Consider the following 14,896-nt stretch of genomic DNA (forward strand, 5'->3'; position numbering starts at 1 on the left):
GTGAGGACTTCTATATATTTCTATAGTTTGTGTGAAGTTTATCATACAAACAGAATCATCATTCTTGAGTGACATAACTGATTGACATTCATGCCCTTTCACCCTCCCTATGTCCAAGTTACAGGGCATAGCCTAGATGTGCTTCCGGAGACTAAATTGCTGCATTTGTACATTTCAAAAGCCAGTATAAAGGAATAGTAGTGAAAAAAAAAAAAAGATCCTGTTCCTTTAAAGCATGTTAAACCACATAGTGCTTGTGCGATATCATTTGTCCCTTTCTATGCTGTAAAATACCTGGTTTATCCTGCCTGTTCCTGTGTCCCCCTGTGTATGCTGACCACAGTAATCATGGCTGCTGATCCATAATACCGAGGTCAGTTAACGGGCCTCCGTCATCCCTCTGTGTTTAGAGTCTCTCCCTCTCCCTCCCTGCCTGTCACTTCCTAGTGTGTGAGCCAAACCCGCCCCTCCCCTCCCTTCCCCTGCTGCCCCTATTCCGTTTAGCAGTAAAGCGAAATACCTTATTTCACATCACGGATGTGCGGTCACCTGACCACCCAGCTGATGTCAGAGGGGAATCTTAGCCCCTCCCACTGTAGTCCTTAGATCAGGGGAGGAGAATGTCGGGCGCGCATCGGTGATGTGAAAAAAGGTATTTAGCTGTAGAATTAAAAAAAAAAAACACATGCACAGTGTAGTATAGCTTCTTATAACAGAGGGGCTGGCAATAATTGTGATCACTGACTTTACAACCACTTTAATATCAAGCAAATAACCAACCTGGAACACAACACGGGACTTCTCCAGTAGATAGTGAGACACTGAACAGCCGACCACAAGACCTCTAAAACACAAAGCAAAATATTTACGCCAGATACTGGCCAACAGGGCAGGAAATAATCTTATTCTAGTTCACAGTTGGGAATGACATATCTTGAAATTGAACATTTCCATACATGTATACATATCAAAACTAAATTGTAACTGTAGGAAAAACATTTTTATTTTTATTTTTGGATAGATTGGAGAGGAATTAGAACACTTGTCATGTTTTTATTGATACAAGTGTCTTTGTTTGGGAGAGTCACCCTCTCTATTTTTCCCAGTGACGGTTATCACTGAAAGTGAAAGAAAATCCCAGATTTTAGGTGTTCATCATAACAGGAATAGAGGGGAATCATCCAAAGGGGACATGGCCGTCTGCATGGGGGGCAAGTGCCCCCCAACCCCCCCCCCCCGGAATCTCAACTTCCCCTTTAAAGTGATTGTTAAGCCACTTTATACTATCCTGTCTGGTCTTTTTACTAATAAGCCATTCTTTACCAGTTTTTAGAGCACCGATTGCTGCTCACGTGCCCTGCCAGCTCTCTCCTCTCCCTGTCTGACAGCTGCTTGCAGGAGGAGGAGGGGAGGCCGAGAGGAGGAGAGAGGCGGCGGGTCACGTGAGCAGTGATCAGCGCTCTGAAAACTGGTAAAGAGCGGCTTATTTTTCCCCTTTAAAAATAAATATTCGCGAGTTGCGGCTTTCGCGGTGACTGACATCAGCAGCCACGTGGACCACTGTCCTCAGCCCCAGGCCCTGGTGCTCTTATTCCTGGAGAGGTGGAGCCCAGGGAAAGGAAATTGAGGAGATTTGTGGCCCCATGCACAGAGGCACAGCACGTGACGTCACAGCACGTACTGACGTCACGTGCATGCCATCGCCGCCTGCACAAACCCAAAATGGAGAGGGTCAGCTTTGCTTTTGCATCGGGTTTCTCAAACCTTTGAATGCATGTGCTTTATGTGATAATGACTAAGCCCCTCCACTTCATGACATTGTTGAAAAATGGCGGAGCATGGATAACCTCAAAATGATGCCCCCCCCTGGAAAAAGTTCTGCGGACGCCCATTATTGGGGATATTAGTTCTGGCGAATACCAGGGATTTTTCTTCTCACATCTTGTTGTGGCTATGGGAGAAGAAGTGAAGGGAAATCTCTGCAATGGGATGCAAATGACAAAAACAGCTGACAGGGGTTGTTACCCTCCTTTACCAAGATAGAAAAAAAAGTATTTATTTTAGTTGTACTTTAACACAGGAGATAAATACTTTTGTCCCATACAGGCAAGGAGTCTAGCTGTAGAGATCTTTCAGTAAAAGGCAGAACAACAACTAATGAGCCTGAAAGATAAGAAGAATAGAGAGAGGAAGAAAAATAATACAGAGCCAGAATATGCCGCAATAAAAAGTCTGAAAGAAAGAACAGACCTAGCAATCAAGAATGCAAAAAAAGGGGGTGCAGTAGTATTCCTATGGCAACTTAAAGACTATAAAGTATATAAGGTTTTAAAGGGGATCCTACTGCAGCTTTTTGAAACACCTTATACGAACTTATACAAAGTGGTGAACAAATTAGAGCATTAAGTAAAAAGTGAAAACACCCATTACACCCATCTGTCATCATTTTCCAAAAGTACCGTACATAAGTCAGGTGTCCCTTTGGGTATGGCTAGACTCACATCTCTCGATGATGATCTCTTTTTGGGAATTTTGAATATATATTTATAGCAGTTGATGAGGTAAGACAAAAAGGCGCTAAGCAATCTGGTCCACTTTTTCAAACAAACATTTAACATCAGTGGGCTAGCTAGAGGTAATCAATTTGTTTTATTATAATCTTTCTTAGATGGAAACGGAGGTTTTACAATTGGGACCTACCTTGTGTCCTAGTGCTAATACTTGTTTTGAAATTATCAAGGACTTACATGACTTTGCACGGAAACTTTCCTATAAATATATTTTTGATAAAGATTATCAAAGACAATAGGTTGAAAAAGAAACCTCAGAGCTATGAAAGGATTTTTGGGCACAATATTTCTGTGCACTTAAGGATTTAATGCAATTAAAAAATCCAATAACCCCCCCACCCCCTACAAACTAATCCTAACATCTGGTCCTTTGTGACTCAGGTTACCAAACAGATTGAACAACTGAATATGACAGCTGGGGGTAAAGGCAATCTAAAGCCTTCCCAATACAAAGCTCTCATTTGCTTAAAGGAGAAGTACAGCCAAAGCTCATTTGACTGTACTTCTCCTGTTGATCTCAGGAGTGCAGTTCGTTCTGCACTCCTGTGACCCAGGTTCAGCAGACAGCTGACATCACAGAGTCGGAACATTGACCGACACCCGGCTCAGCCTCTCAGCGAGCCACTGAGAGACTAAGCCAGCTGCTCCCACCCCCTGCACAGCCCAGTGCTCAAGTGAGCCTGGGAGGGGGGACCAGAGCAAACAGCAGTGACTGACAGTCACCAGCTCTCTACTCAGAGAGACGGAGAGAACTGAGTGGTTAACGGTATTTAATAGCTCAGTTCTAACCCTTAGAGAAGGCAGGGGACAGAAGCAGCAATGGATAAATGCTGCATCCACCTAGGTAAGTATGATTTAAAAAAAACAAAAAACAAATCCATACTTCTCTTTTATGTAATAATCACAATATAGTCATCAAGCCATCAGACAAGGGTAGGAATGTTGTATTAATAGACAGCTTACAATTTAGAAATATGTGTTGGGATATTCTTAAAAATAGGAGTTAGTATAGACCGATGACCAAAGAAGTTGTGGTCAAGTTCAATAAGGTATTCCATGATATTCGCCTGGAAGCGAAGATAGAACCATTAATAAAGAGACTCTTGAAGGCATTCAGGTAAAATATCCCTGTGTTCCCTCTTTCTACGCATTACCTAAAACGCACAAAAATTTTACTATCATCTGGGGACACTCATAATTTTAGGCAAAGGATTCAAAACGGAACTGGCAAGTCGTTTAGTAGATGAATACCTACATCCCCATGTTATTAGTTTGCCTTCTTAGAAAAGGATACCCCGGATTTACTGAAATCGTTAGAAGGTAACTTGATTCCCCCAGATTGTCTCTTAGTTTCCATTGATATAGAGGCATTATAATTCCACATGATCTGGGTCTTAATGTCAATGAGGTTTTTCCTTCAGAAAGAGACCAGGCCTCTAAACCATTCAGTCGGTTCATTCTACATTTTCTCTCTCTACATGTCAGGTCTGTGCTTACCTCTCTGACTCTAACGTATTTGATCAATTACAATCTGGTTTCTGTTCACATACATACATACATACATACATACATACATACATAGAACTAAAACTGCCTTTTTAAAAATCACAAATGATCTGCTCATGGCAGCTGACTCTGGTCTCATAAATATCCTCATCCTCCTTGATCTGAGTGCAGCCTTTGATAACACATTTCTTGCAAGATTAGGCTCCACTGGATTCACTGACACACCTCTGAACTGGTTTAAATCTTATCGCTCTGGCCATACTCAATTCATCCAACTCAAATCTTTCAAATCTCAACCATCTCTACTCTCTACTGGCATGCCCCAGGGTTTTGTCTAAGGGCCCCTTCGGTTCATAATCTATCGTCTTCCTCTTGGTCTCATATTTTATAAATTTAACATCCACTTCAATTGCTATGCGGATGACACCCAGCTCTACCTGTCCACTAAACCTATTACCACCCTTCCACCCAAATCCCTTACCCATTGTTTACAGGAAATCAAATCCTGGCTCTTGTCCAACTTTCTGAAATTGAACAGTGACAAAACCGAGGTTCTCCTCATTATTACGAAATACACCTTGACAAAGCTTAACAGTTTTTCAGTTAATATAGAGCAACTTCATAGTCTTTCCCTTCCCTCAGGTAAAGAGTTTGGGTGTCATCCTCAATAACACACTATCTTTCCAAGCCCGCATCAGTAATGTCACTCGGTCAGCATATTTCCATCTACGTAAGATTAATGGTCTCCACCTGTTTCTCACACACAAATGCACTGCCATTCTCATTCACAATCTGGTCACTTCTCACATAGATTACTGCAATTCCCCTCTTTTTGGTCTCCCTTTCAAATCCCTCCATAAACTGTAACTGGTTCGGAACTCTGCTGCTCACATCATCACTGGGACCCCCTCCTTTAATCACATCACTCCTGTCCTTCAGCACCTTCACTGGCTTCTGGTCAAATTTCATATTGATTTCAGGATTCTGTTATTTACCTTTAAGATCATTCATAACCTCTCTCCTTTGAACCTTTCTAAACTTCTGCATATCAACAGACCCTCCTGCACTGTCAGGTTTTCTTCTATTCATCTCAATGTTCCATCTGCCCGCTTGACCACTATAGGATTGAGAGCTTTTAGCTGTTCTACCCTCGACCTTTTTTTTTATATAATGTGAAAAATGTTGTTACGCCGAGTAAATCAAAACCTAACATGTCACGCTTTGAAATAGTGCACATTCGTGGAATGGCGCCAAACTTCGGTACTTAAAATTCTCCATAGGCGATGCTTTAAAATTTTAGAGTAATAGAGGAGGTCTTGGGCTAGAATTATTGCTCTCGCTCTAATGTTCATGGCAATACCTCACATTTTTGGTTTTAACGCTGTTTACATATGCGGGCATGACGTATGTATACGTTCGCTTCTGAGCGCGAGCACACGGGGACGGGGGCACTTTAATCACTTAAAGCGGTTGTATTCTCAAAAAAAAAAAACCCTGCAAGACAAAGGCATAATGAGCTAGTATGCATCGCATGTAATTAATCGCAGGTTAAACATCACCTAGACTGTCAAACTAAAGGTATGTGTCATATACAATATGTTATTCAAATGTGGAGCTTTCTACATTGGCAAGACTGTTAGATGCTTCTGGAAAAGAGTGAAAGATCACATTTACTATGCTCGAAATGGTCTACTAAATACACCTGTTGGAGGTCATGCTGGCCTCCAACACAATTTATGATTATTTTATGTTTAGATTTGCAGGCCTTAAGAGAGTCATTGAGGACCCTAGGGGAGGCTATTTTGACAAATATGTCTTACAAAAACAGACTAAATTGATTTATAACCTATGGAATACTACTTCTCCAGGCTTAATTGACATGTTCAGTTTCAAGCCATTTTTATAAACCACTAGCTTGTCCCTGTATCTGGTGCTATTTCTACTCCTAGACAATATTGCTTAAGTTCTGCCAGCATCAAATAAACGTATAGAATTTCCAATAATGACCTTCATATACTTTATATTATATACGGTTTTGTAAATCAATTATGCCTTGACATGTGTGCTTCCGTTTGGCAGCTGGCTTTGGCCGCCCTTGGTTGTGTATTGCGGGCATTTGGCTCCCACTGACAGCCTTTCCCTAGCTGTGCATGGAGGGTATGGGTATAGTCAGCATCGTATCCACTTTCTCCCTTTGTTCGGTTTGGTCCCTTGCCCTCTCTGTGGGGCAGGGACTGGACTGTGTAACGGTGTTGCCTGGGCAATGCACTGGCACATGCCCAGTGGTGCCAGATGACATAATCAACTGCACTGTTGGCATGCACCCGGTGGTGGGGGCTTTTAAGGGCCGGTCTGGAGGACTCACAGATGTGGAGGCTCTTCCAGACAAGTCTGAATGATGGCTGGTGGTTTTAGCTGAGGGACCTTGGCTAAATGTGATGTGTGATGTGGTTACTGGCCCTTTTTTTTCCATGGGGCTCTTATGCTCTGATTATTTATTGTGTCTTACAGTGTTCAGGAGTGATGTGAGGTGATTGTGTAATCTCTTTTTCTTTCCCCCCTTCTCTTGCTGTTCGGATTTGCTCCTTCAACACTGGGTGTGTTTTTTTGTACTGTCTGTTTAATGATGGAATCTTTTATAGATGTAGATATGCCCGTTGGTGTTAGCTCTATATTTATGATGTTATTTTAGCACATCTAGCTTCTCCTGATCCTGTCAATAGTATGCAGTCCATTTTTGAATTGGATGGAATATATTTTTTTCTAAGATTAGCATATATGGTTCATACAAGCACATACAAAATATAGTTTCAAGTAATTCCTAGATTTATCTTTTTGGCACCCTCAATTATGGGCATAATTATTAGGGATGAGCTTGGAGTTCGAGTTGAAGCTAAGTTTGACTCGAACATCGGCCGTTCCCTCGTTCGTTGAATGACAAACAAATGTGCTTCTTCACGGGAAATTTGAGCGCCCATAATGCACTGCACGGGCGCGACACGTGCAGTGCGTTATGTGATTGGCCAAAGCATGCACCCTAACCTCCATGCTTTGGCCAATGAAATCATCTGTGCCATGATTGGACAAAAGGCAGGCTGCCTTTAGCCAGTCATGGCTCAGGGCCTAAGTACACGCCCCTCACTATATAAAGGCTGCTCGCACAGCCGCAGCGTGTAGTGTGATAATTGTGTGGGCGAGATAGGAGGCAGGGAGAGGAACGTGTTTGAGGCAGGGAGAGAATAGTTATTTTTCAGTTTGTCAGACTGTGCAGTGCGACATTACTAGCAGTGTGAGTACAGGGAAGGAGAGGATCGGGTTTTTCAGGCAGGGAGAGCAAGGTGGTTTGCAGTTTTTCAGACAGTGCAGTGTAGTCTAATTAGAGACATTGCTAGCAGTTAGGCAGGGAAAGAGATTTGTGCTTTTTACAAGTTAAGTGATCAGATAGTGAAGTATATTCAGTAGTGCAGCAGTATATACCATAGACAATATACCATACATTGATCTCTCTCTATCTATATATAGGGCAATAGATTAGATATCAGGTCATTGAGTATCTATCGGTCACTTGCATATACCCTATATTGATCTGATCTCTATCTATATATAGGGCTATTGATTACATCATATCAGGTCATTGAGTATCTATGGGTCACTTGCGTATACCCTATATTGATCTGATCTCTATCTGTATATAGGGCTATTGAGTAGATCATATCAGGTCATTGAGTATCTCTCGGTCAATTGCGTATACCCTATATTAATAGGATCAAGGAGAGGGATAATTACTGGTTGGCAGCCCTTATTGATCCACGTTACAAGGGTAAAGTTGCAGAGCTCATCCTGCCTTCGCAGAGGAAGCAGAGGATGAAACATCTTCGAGGAGGCCTTAAAAAACAATTTGTGTACCACCTTTCCAGACACTGGGAGGTCAACATTCTCTGAACGTGTTTCTGAGGCATCGTTCAGCCAAAGGAGGAGCGGCGGAGAAGGCAGCCGGCTGACCGATGCCTTTAAACAGTTCTTTAGTCCTCAGCAGCACCCATGGCTGTTAGGTTTAAGCAACCATCGGCATCGTCTCCATCATATGGTGCATGTTTATCTAGGCGCAAGAGGAGACTTGGGGACCTTTTCAGCTGAGCATCCACTGGGTTACTGGGTCTTTAGGATGGACCACTGGCCATAACTTGCTCAATATGCAATCACACTACTGGCCTGTCCTGCTTTCAGCGTGCTTTCCGAATGGATATTCAAAGCTGCTGGAGGTTTTGTGACGGGCAAAAGAGTGCGTCTGTCCACAGACTCGGTTTACCAGCTGACTTTTATCAAAATTAATCAGTCTTAAATCAACAACAGCTATCAAGCCCCTGATGCTGATGTAACTGATTGAATTTGCTAGGGGTGTGCCATCCCTTGAAGACTGCGTATGCTGCCTATCCTACTCCTTAACCTTGATTCTGCTAGCTTCCAACAATGTTTTTGGTTTAGGTCACTACCAACCCCCAAGGCCTAATTTTTCTGCACTTGTATGACAGGTGCATACAATATAAATTTTGTATGTACAGTAAACCCCCCTCCATTGCGGGGGTTACGTTCCGGACCCAGCCGCGAAAAGTGAAATTCCGCGAAATAGAAAAACCCTATTAAAATGCATTGTAGGCATGATTTTTTTACTGTCACTGTACGTGTAGAAGCATTTTAAGGTCTTTAAACACACTTTTAAAACAATAGAAACTCATTTAAACACATAAAAGATACTTAGAGACAGAGCAAGAGCTATGAAAAACACAAAAATCTTTCATTTTTAATGATTTATATAGTAAAATAACATTACAAAAAAAACCGCGAATTACCGGGACCGCAAAAACTGAACCGCGATGTAGCGGGGGATTACTGTAGTTTTTACCAGCAGGCCTTGACCCTGTGCCCAGCAAGAGTAACTGTGAGGGGTTACGGTGTTCAGGCACCAGCAACACCAAAGGCCCAATTTTTGGCACCTGTATGACAAGTACATGCGATTTCAAATCTGTATGGAATTCTTACCAGCAGGTTCCATTCCTGCGCCCAGCAAGAGTAACTGTGTGGGGTTGGTTACGGTGTTCAGGCACCACCAACAGCAAAGGCCCAATTTTTGGCACCTGTATGACAAGTACATGCGATTTCAAATTGGTATGGAATTCTTACCAGCAGGTCCCATTCCTGCGCCCAGAAAGAGTAACTGTGAGGGGTTGGTTTTGGTGTTCAGGCACCACCAACAGCAAAGGCCCAAAATTGGCACCTGTATGACAAGTAGATGCGCTTTCAAATTTGTATGGAATTCTTACCAGCAGGTCCCATTCCTGCGCCCAGCAAGAGTAACCGTTGAGGGGTTGGTTATGGTGTTCAGGCACCACCAACACCAAAGGCCCAATTTTTGGCACCTGTATGACAAGTACATGCAATTTCAAATTTGTATGGAATTCTTACCAGCAGGTCCCATTCCTGCACTCAGCAAGAGTAACTGTGAGGGGTTAGTTATGGTGTTCAGGCAGCACCAACACCAAATGCCCAATTTCAGTTTCAGTTCCTGCCGATACTAACCTTCCAGGTTCCCATCACTCCAGCCAGTTTGCATAGCCACCCCCCAACCTTGACCAGGTCAGATGACAGCACAGCGCCCCTACTAGATCACTGATAAGAACACATACAACACTTGATCTTTGCCAATTTCAAATGGTATGGAATTTTTACCAGGAGGGCCCGTTCCTGCGCCCGGCAAGAGTAACTGCGAGGGGTTGCGGTGTTCAGGCATCACCAACACCCAAGGCCCAATTTTCCCTAATCGTCTTTCAGGACAGGTACCTTTGAGAGAACCTGGCTCCTCCCTTCTCAGGAAACACCGCCCCAATCCTTTGGATTTTAAGCATCCTGCCAGCTTGCTGCCTCAGTTCTGGTGTTTCCTCTGGTGGGGAGACACCGTCCAGGAGCCAAAAGCTGAACAGCCAGGGGGCTGGGGCTATGTTTCCAGAAGAGAGCCAGGCTCTCTCAAAGGTGGCTGCATTGCAGGGATCATGGGCCGAGGATTGGAGGACCCACTCACCTGCAAGCCGTGCGGCGTCACCCCAGTCCAGCTCAGGGGAGTTCACGGGCTGGTGGGTCCTGTTCTCCACGCTGGGGGGGGGGGGGGCATTGGGTGGAAGTGAAGCTCTGCGGCTGGCATGGAGTGGCCGGGCGACGGGTGACGTCATGTCCGTTGGAGGCGGGCACTTCCGCCGACAAGACCGCGGCTTCCGGTTCCGGGTCACGTAAAGGAGAGTGGGCCAGACGAACTGGGGACAGCAAACCTGACACTATGGCAAGCCACCCCAGGAAGATGTCGGAGGCACAGGCCACAGCGGCCACTCCTGCTGAAGCCAGCACCAGCCTTCCAAAGGTAAGGAACCCTGGGGTGGTGTTCCCTTACCCCTCCCATTTAGCTCCATTTAGCTCCACAGTGTTTTCCTTTCTTCCTGTGTGGCTTCAGGGAGTGGAAAGGAGGTTTTAGTGGGGTACACTGGGGATCTTGGTGGTGGTCCTCCCTAGTAACACTCCCTAAGGGGTTTGCTTTGGCTGGGGGACTGTAATGTTTAGTTTCTGTCCTTTTTTTTCAGAGTAAGACCTTGGAAAGATTTATTTTCAAATTTCCAACTCCCTCAGACTTCCCCCTCAGCTGATTCAGCAAGAGCCTGCCCCACCCCCACCAGTGGTGCCCTCAACTAGTAGGGAGGTGGGGTTCTGAAAGACAGAGGTAAGAATGTGATAATACCCCTCCAGGTTCCCAGGGGGAGTCAGAAGCAGAAGGGTTGAGTGGGGAATCCACCAAGGCTTCTAGATATTAATTAAATGTGGAAAAAAGTGCAGCGCTAATAAATACTGGCAATATAAACGTGTATATATATATATATATATATATAAACCAAGAAAGGTAAATACAAATAAATTGCAAAATGAATAAAAGTGAACATCAAATCAACAGTCCCATATGTGAAGTGAAAAAAACAGTCCACAACGGTGATAATTGAAGTGCTCACTGGATCCCAACACCAACAAGATATAAAGATATAGGTGTACTTTTATGAACGGGTGAATTTTTTTCTCTGTTGGCTTCTCTACAGTTCTCCGGGGAAAATGATCACATCTGGCACCCTTTTTATGAATCGGAGAACTTCAGTTCGCCCAGGGTGATCAGAGGAGAACGGTTTTCTCTGAGATCTGTGTAGAAGTCAATTGGGCGTCTGTAATCTCGTGAGACAAAACGAGATTACAGTAGTATGAAAATCCCTGGCGCGCTTTAACAAGCAGAGATAAATTATCACTGCTGAGTACACGAGGTTAATAAATAATAGTCCCCTTACATAAATATACATATATATACACTGAATACACACACACATACATTGTATATATATATATATATATACACATTAAATATATATCTACATGTATGTGTGTATATATATACATGTATATATATACATAAATATGGCAGGGGGACATGATTACTGTGTTGGGGGGTCTGAACGAGGAAGAAGGAAGTCCATAATCTTCCTTTTTCCCCCTCAGTTCTCCCCCGATTCTGTCTTCACTCCCCGCTTCACAAGCTCCAGGCTGGTGAACCCGGGAGTGTGAATTCTGGCACAGATCGCCAGTGAAGTGCGGAGATCGCAGCTTCATAGCCTGGCTGTTTCTGTGTCAGTCAATGACAGATTCCCGTGTGAAGAGATGATCAGCGGAGAACATGTTCTCCCCCGATCATTTCTGTTTCATAAACTGAGAATGATCGGAAATGAGCTGTGATCAGCAGGATCACTGCTCATCTCCGTTTCATAAAAGGACACCATAATGTGCTCACCAGAACGATAGGACTCAAAATGCCATATAGCATATGAGTCAAATCAGCTTGTTGTACAATGGATGGATAATCCGAGGGGTTGACTGAGGTAACTGATGTTGGGGTGAAGAGGTAATAGCAGATATGAACCATCACACCAGAGAGGCTCTCACTCCGTCAAATGGCCAGAAAGGAACCAAAAAACAAGGGAGCACAACATAGTGTAACACTGCTAAAAAAATATATATATATTTTTTTATTAAATAAAAATACACCAAATTGCACTTACAAACATCTCGTGGTAAAGAGCGTATACAGATGCAAAGGTAGGCTGTCAGCAGCGTGGCCTTGACGCGTTTCAGCATAAATGCCTTTTTCAAAAGATAGTGCCACTGTCTTGAAAAAGGCATTTATGCTGAAACGTGAAATGTGTGCAAGCGGGGTTGTGAACGGCGCTACCGTGTTAAAAGCATAAATACATTTGGTGAGTAAATGTCATGAATAGTGGTATAAAACTCATAAGGAATATATGCAAAATATATATATAAAATTAAAATTAAAAGTGTTGAATGTGCTGTTTTTAATAAGGTATAACTTATAAAGTGCACATGTGACTCATGGTTTTTCAAAAACCAGTTTTAGTGAGAGTACATACTCTGTGCCTTTAAAAATGCAAATAACAAAGTGCAGAGTGCTGATGTAGAAAAAAGACACAAAACTAAAGACAAGACGGTGATTTTTTATTTTTCATTAAAGGAGTGACCTGTTTAAAAAACAGGTTTAAAGTGATTGTGCACAATAAAGAAATCTAAACCCTCTGTGCTTTGGTGAACAAAAGTGAAAAGATAGATTTAAAAGCCATTCAATGCAAGCAATTTGCGGGTAAATCAGAAGAAATCTGGGTTGCAGATACCTGCGTGGCCGCTAGGTGTCGCACCCTATATACAACCTGGTGAGTCTTTTCTATAGTGGATATCGTCTAGGGGCTCCTTCACTCCCTCTGATTTCCTGAAGTGTGGTCTTCAAAGAAAAATACAGAGAGGGGAACCCCCTGGTACCATATCGCAAACGTGTATAGAAAAACCGTATAGTAACTCACAGGGAAGAATCAGGCTGTCCTCGATCAGTGGTGGTGTACGCCGGGAAGCTTCCGCGTTCCACGGCTCTGACTCCGGAAATGACGTAATGACCTCGAAGACTCCGCCCTACCGGTTTCGTCGATAGACGTCTACTTGGAGCGGCGTCAACGTACTAACTTCCCGGCCATTAAATAGCATCCTATCTCCTAGCAACAACACGGCCTCCCCTGCCGCCATATTGGTGCTGACAGCCGAAGCCGGACCGAGGCCATCTTACGCCTCAATGCAATGCCCGCCTCGCTGTCAATGGTAGGAGTGTTAGGCTATTTATTCATCATTTCAGGGACAGCCTGTTCGGATCACTATATCGATTAAAAATTAAACTTTATTGGTGACAAAATATAAGAACTGTAAGAATGTTAAAAAATATAAAAAAATTCTTTAAAATTGTGAAAAAATTAAAAACATGTAATTGCCGATATTATCTACTGTAATATCTTTTTTAATAAAAAATGCTAAAACACTGGTAAATGTCTTTTCTCAAAAGAGAAAGTTTTAATTTAGGGACTGGGGAAAGATTTTTTGTATGTTACTAACAAAAAAGTGCATCAAAAAAAGGATTTTTGGTGCGCAAAAAAGTGCATCAAAGAAGAACTTTTATTACATCATGTACATGACGGATGTTGGATGAGAAGGTTCAAATAATAAAACATAAAAAATAGGATATAAAAATGGTAATAAAAAAAAAATTTTTATATATAAATTTGCCACGTAGTGGAAAGCCCTTATAGCACCTCGATGGGAATTTGCATTTTTCCTCAATTTCCATTTTTATAATTTTTTCATATCCTGTTTTATTATCTGAACCTTCTCATCCAACATCCGTCATGTACATGATATAATAAAAGTTCTTCTTTGATGAATTTATATATAAAAAAAAAATTTTTATTACCATTTTTATATCCTATTTTTTATGTTTTATTATTTGAACCTTCTCATCCAACATCCGTCATGTACATGATGTAATAAAAGTTCTTCTTTGATGCACTTTTTTGCGCACCAAAAATCCTTTTTTTGATGCACTTTTTTGTTAGCAACATACAAAAAATCTTTCCCCAGTCCCTAAATTAAAACTTTCTCTTTTGAGAAAAGACATTTACCAGTGTTTTAGCATTTTTTATTAAAAAAGATATTACAGTAGATAATATCGGCAATTACATGTTTTTAATTTTTTCACAATTTTAAAGAATTTTTTTATATTTTTTAACATTCTTACAGTTCTTATATTTTGTCACCAATAAAGTTTAATTTTTAATCGATATAGTGATCCGAACAGGCTGTCCCTGAAATGATGAATAAATAGCCTAACACTCCTACCATTGACAGCGAGGCCGGGCATTGCATTGAGGCGTAAGATGGCCTCGGTCCGGCTTCGGCTGTCAGCACCAATATGCCGGCAGGGGAGGCCGTGTTGTTGCTAGGAGATAGGATGCTATTTAATGGCCGGGAAGTTAGTACGTTGACGCCGCTCCAAGTAGACGTCTATCGACGAAACCGGTAGGGCGGAGTCTTCGAGGTCATTACGTCATTTCCGGAGTCAGAGCCGTGGAACGCGGAAGCTTCCCGGCGTACACCACCACTGATCGAGGACAGCCTGATTCTTCCCTGTGAGTTACTATACGTTTTTTCTATACACGTTTGCGATATGGTACCAGGGGGTTCCCCTCTCTGTATTTTTCTTTGAAGACCACACTTCAGGAAATCAGAGGGAGTGAAGGAGCCCCTAGACGATATCCACTATAGAAAAGACTCACCAGGTTGTATATAGGGTGCGACACCTAGCGGCCACGCAGGTATCTGCAACCCAGATTTCTTCTGATTTACCCGCAAATTGC

The 14,896-nt window shown here is 42.6% G+C and overlaps 1 protein-coding gene across 1 annotated transcript in view; it reads right to left on the minus strand.

Annotated features, from left to right (window-relative positions):
- The window catches only part of LOC309567430 (unconventional myosin-XVB-like), a gene marked incomplete at both ends in the record, with an annotated part of 200,390 nt that overhangs the window by 127,288 nt on the left and 58,206 nt on the right, over nucleotides 1–14,896 (minus strand). The window contains one exon of the mRNA XM_082272829.1: nucleotides 781–844. Coding sequence (XP_082128955.1) covers nucleotides 781–844 — 64 coding nt within the window. The remainder of the gene's footprint in view (nucleotides 1–780; nucleotides 845–14,896) is intronic.

Source organism: Pelophylax lessonae, assembly GCF_965119305.1.
Source record: "Pelophylax lessonae genome assembly, chromosome: 11".
Lineage (NCBI taxonomy): Eukaryota > Metazoa > Chordata > Amphibia > Anura > Ranidae > Pelophylax > Pelophylax lessonae.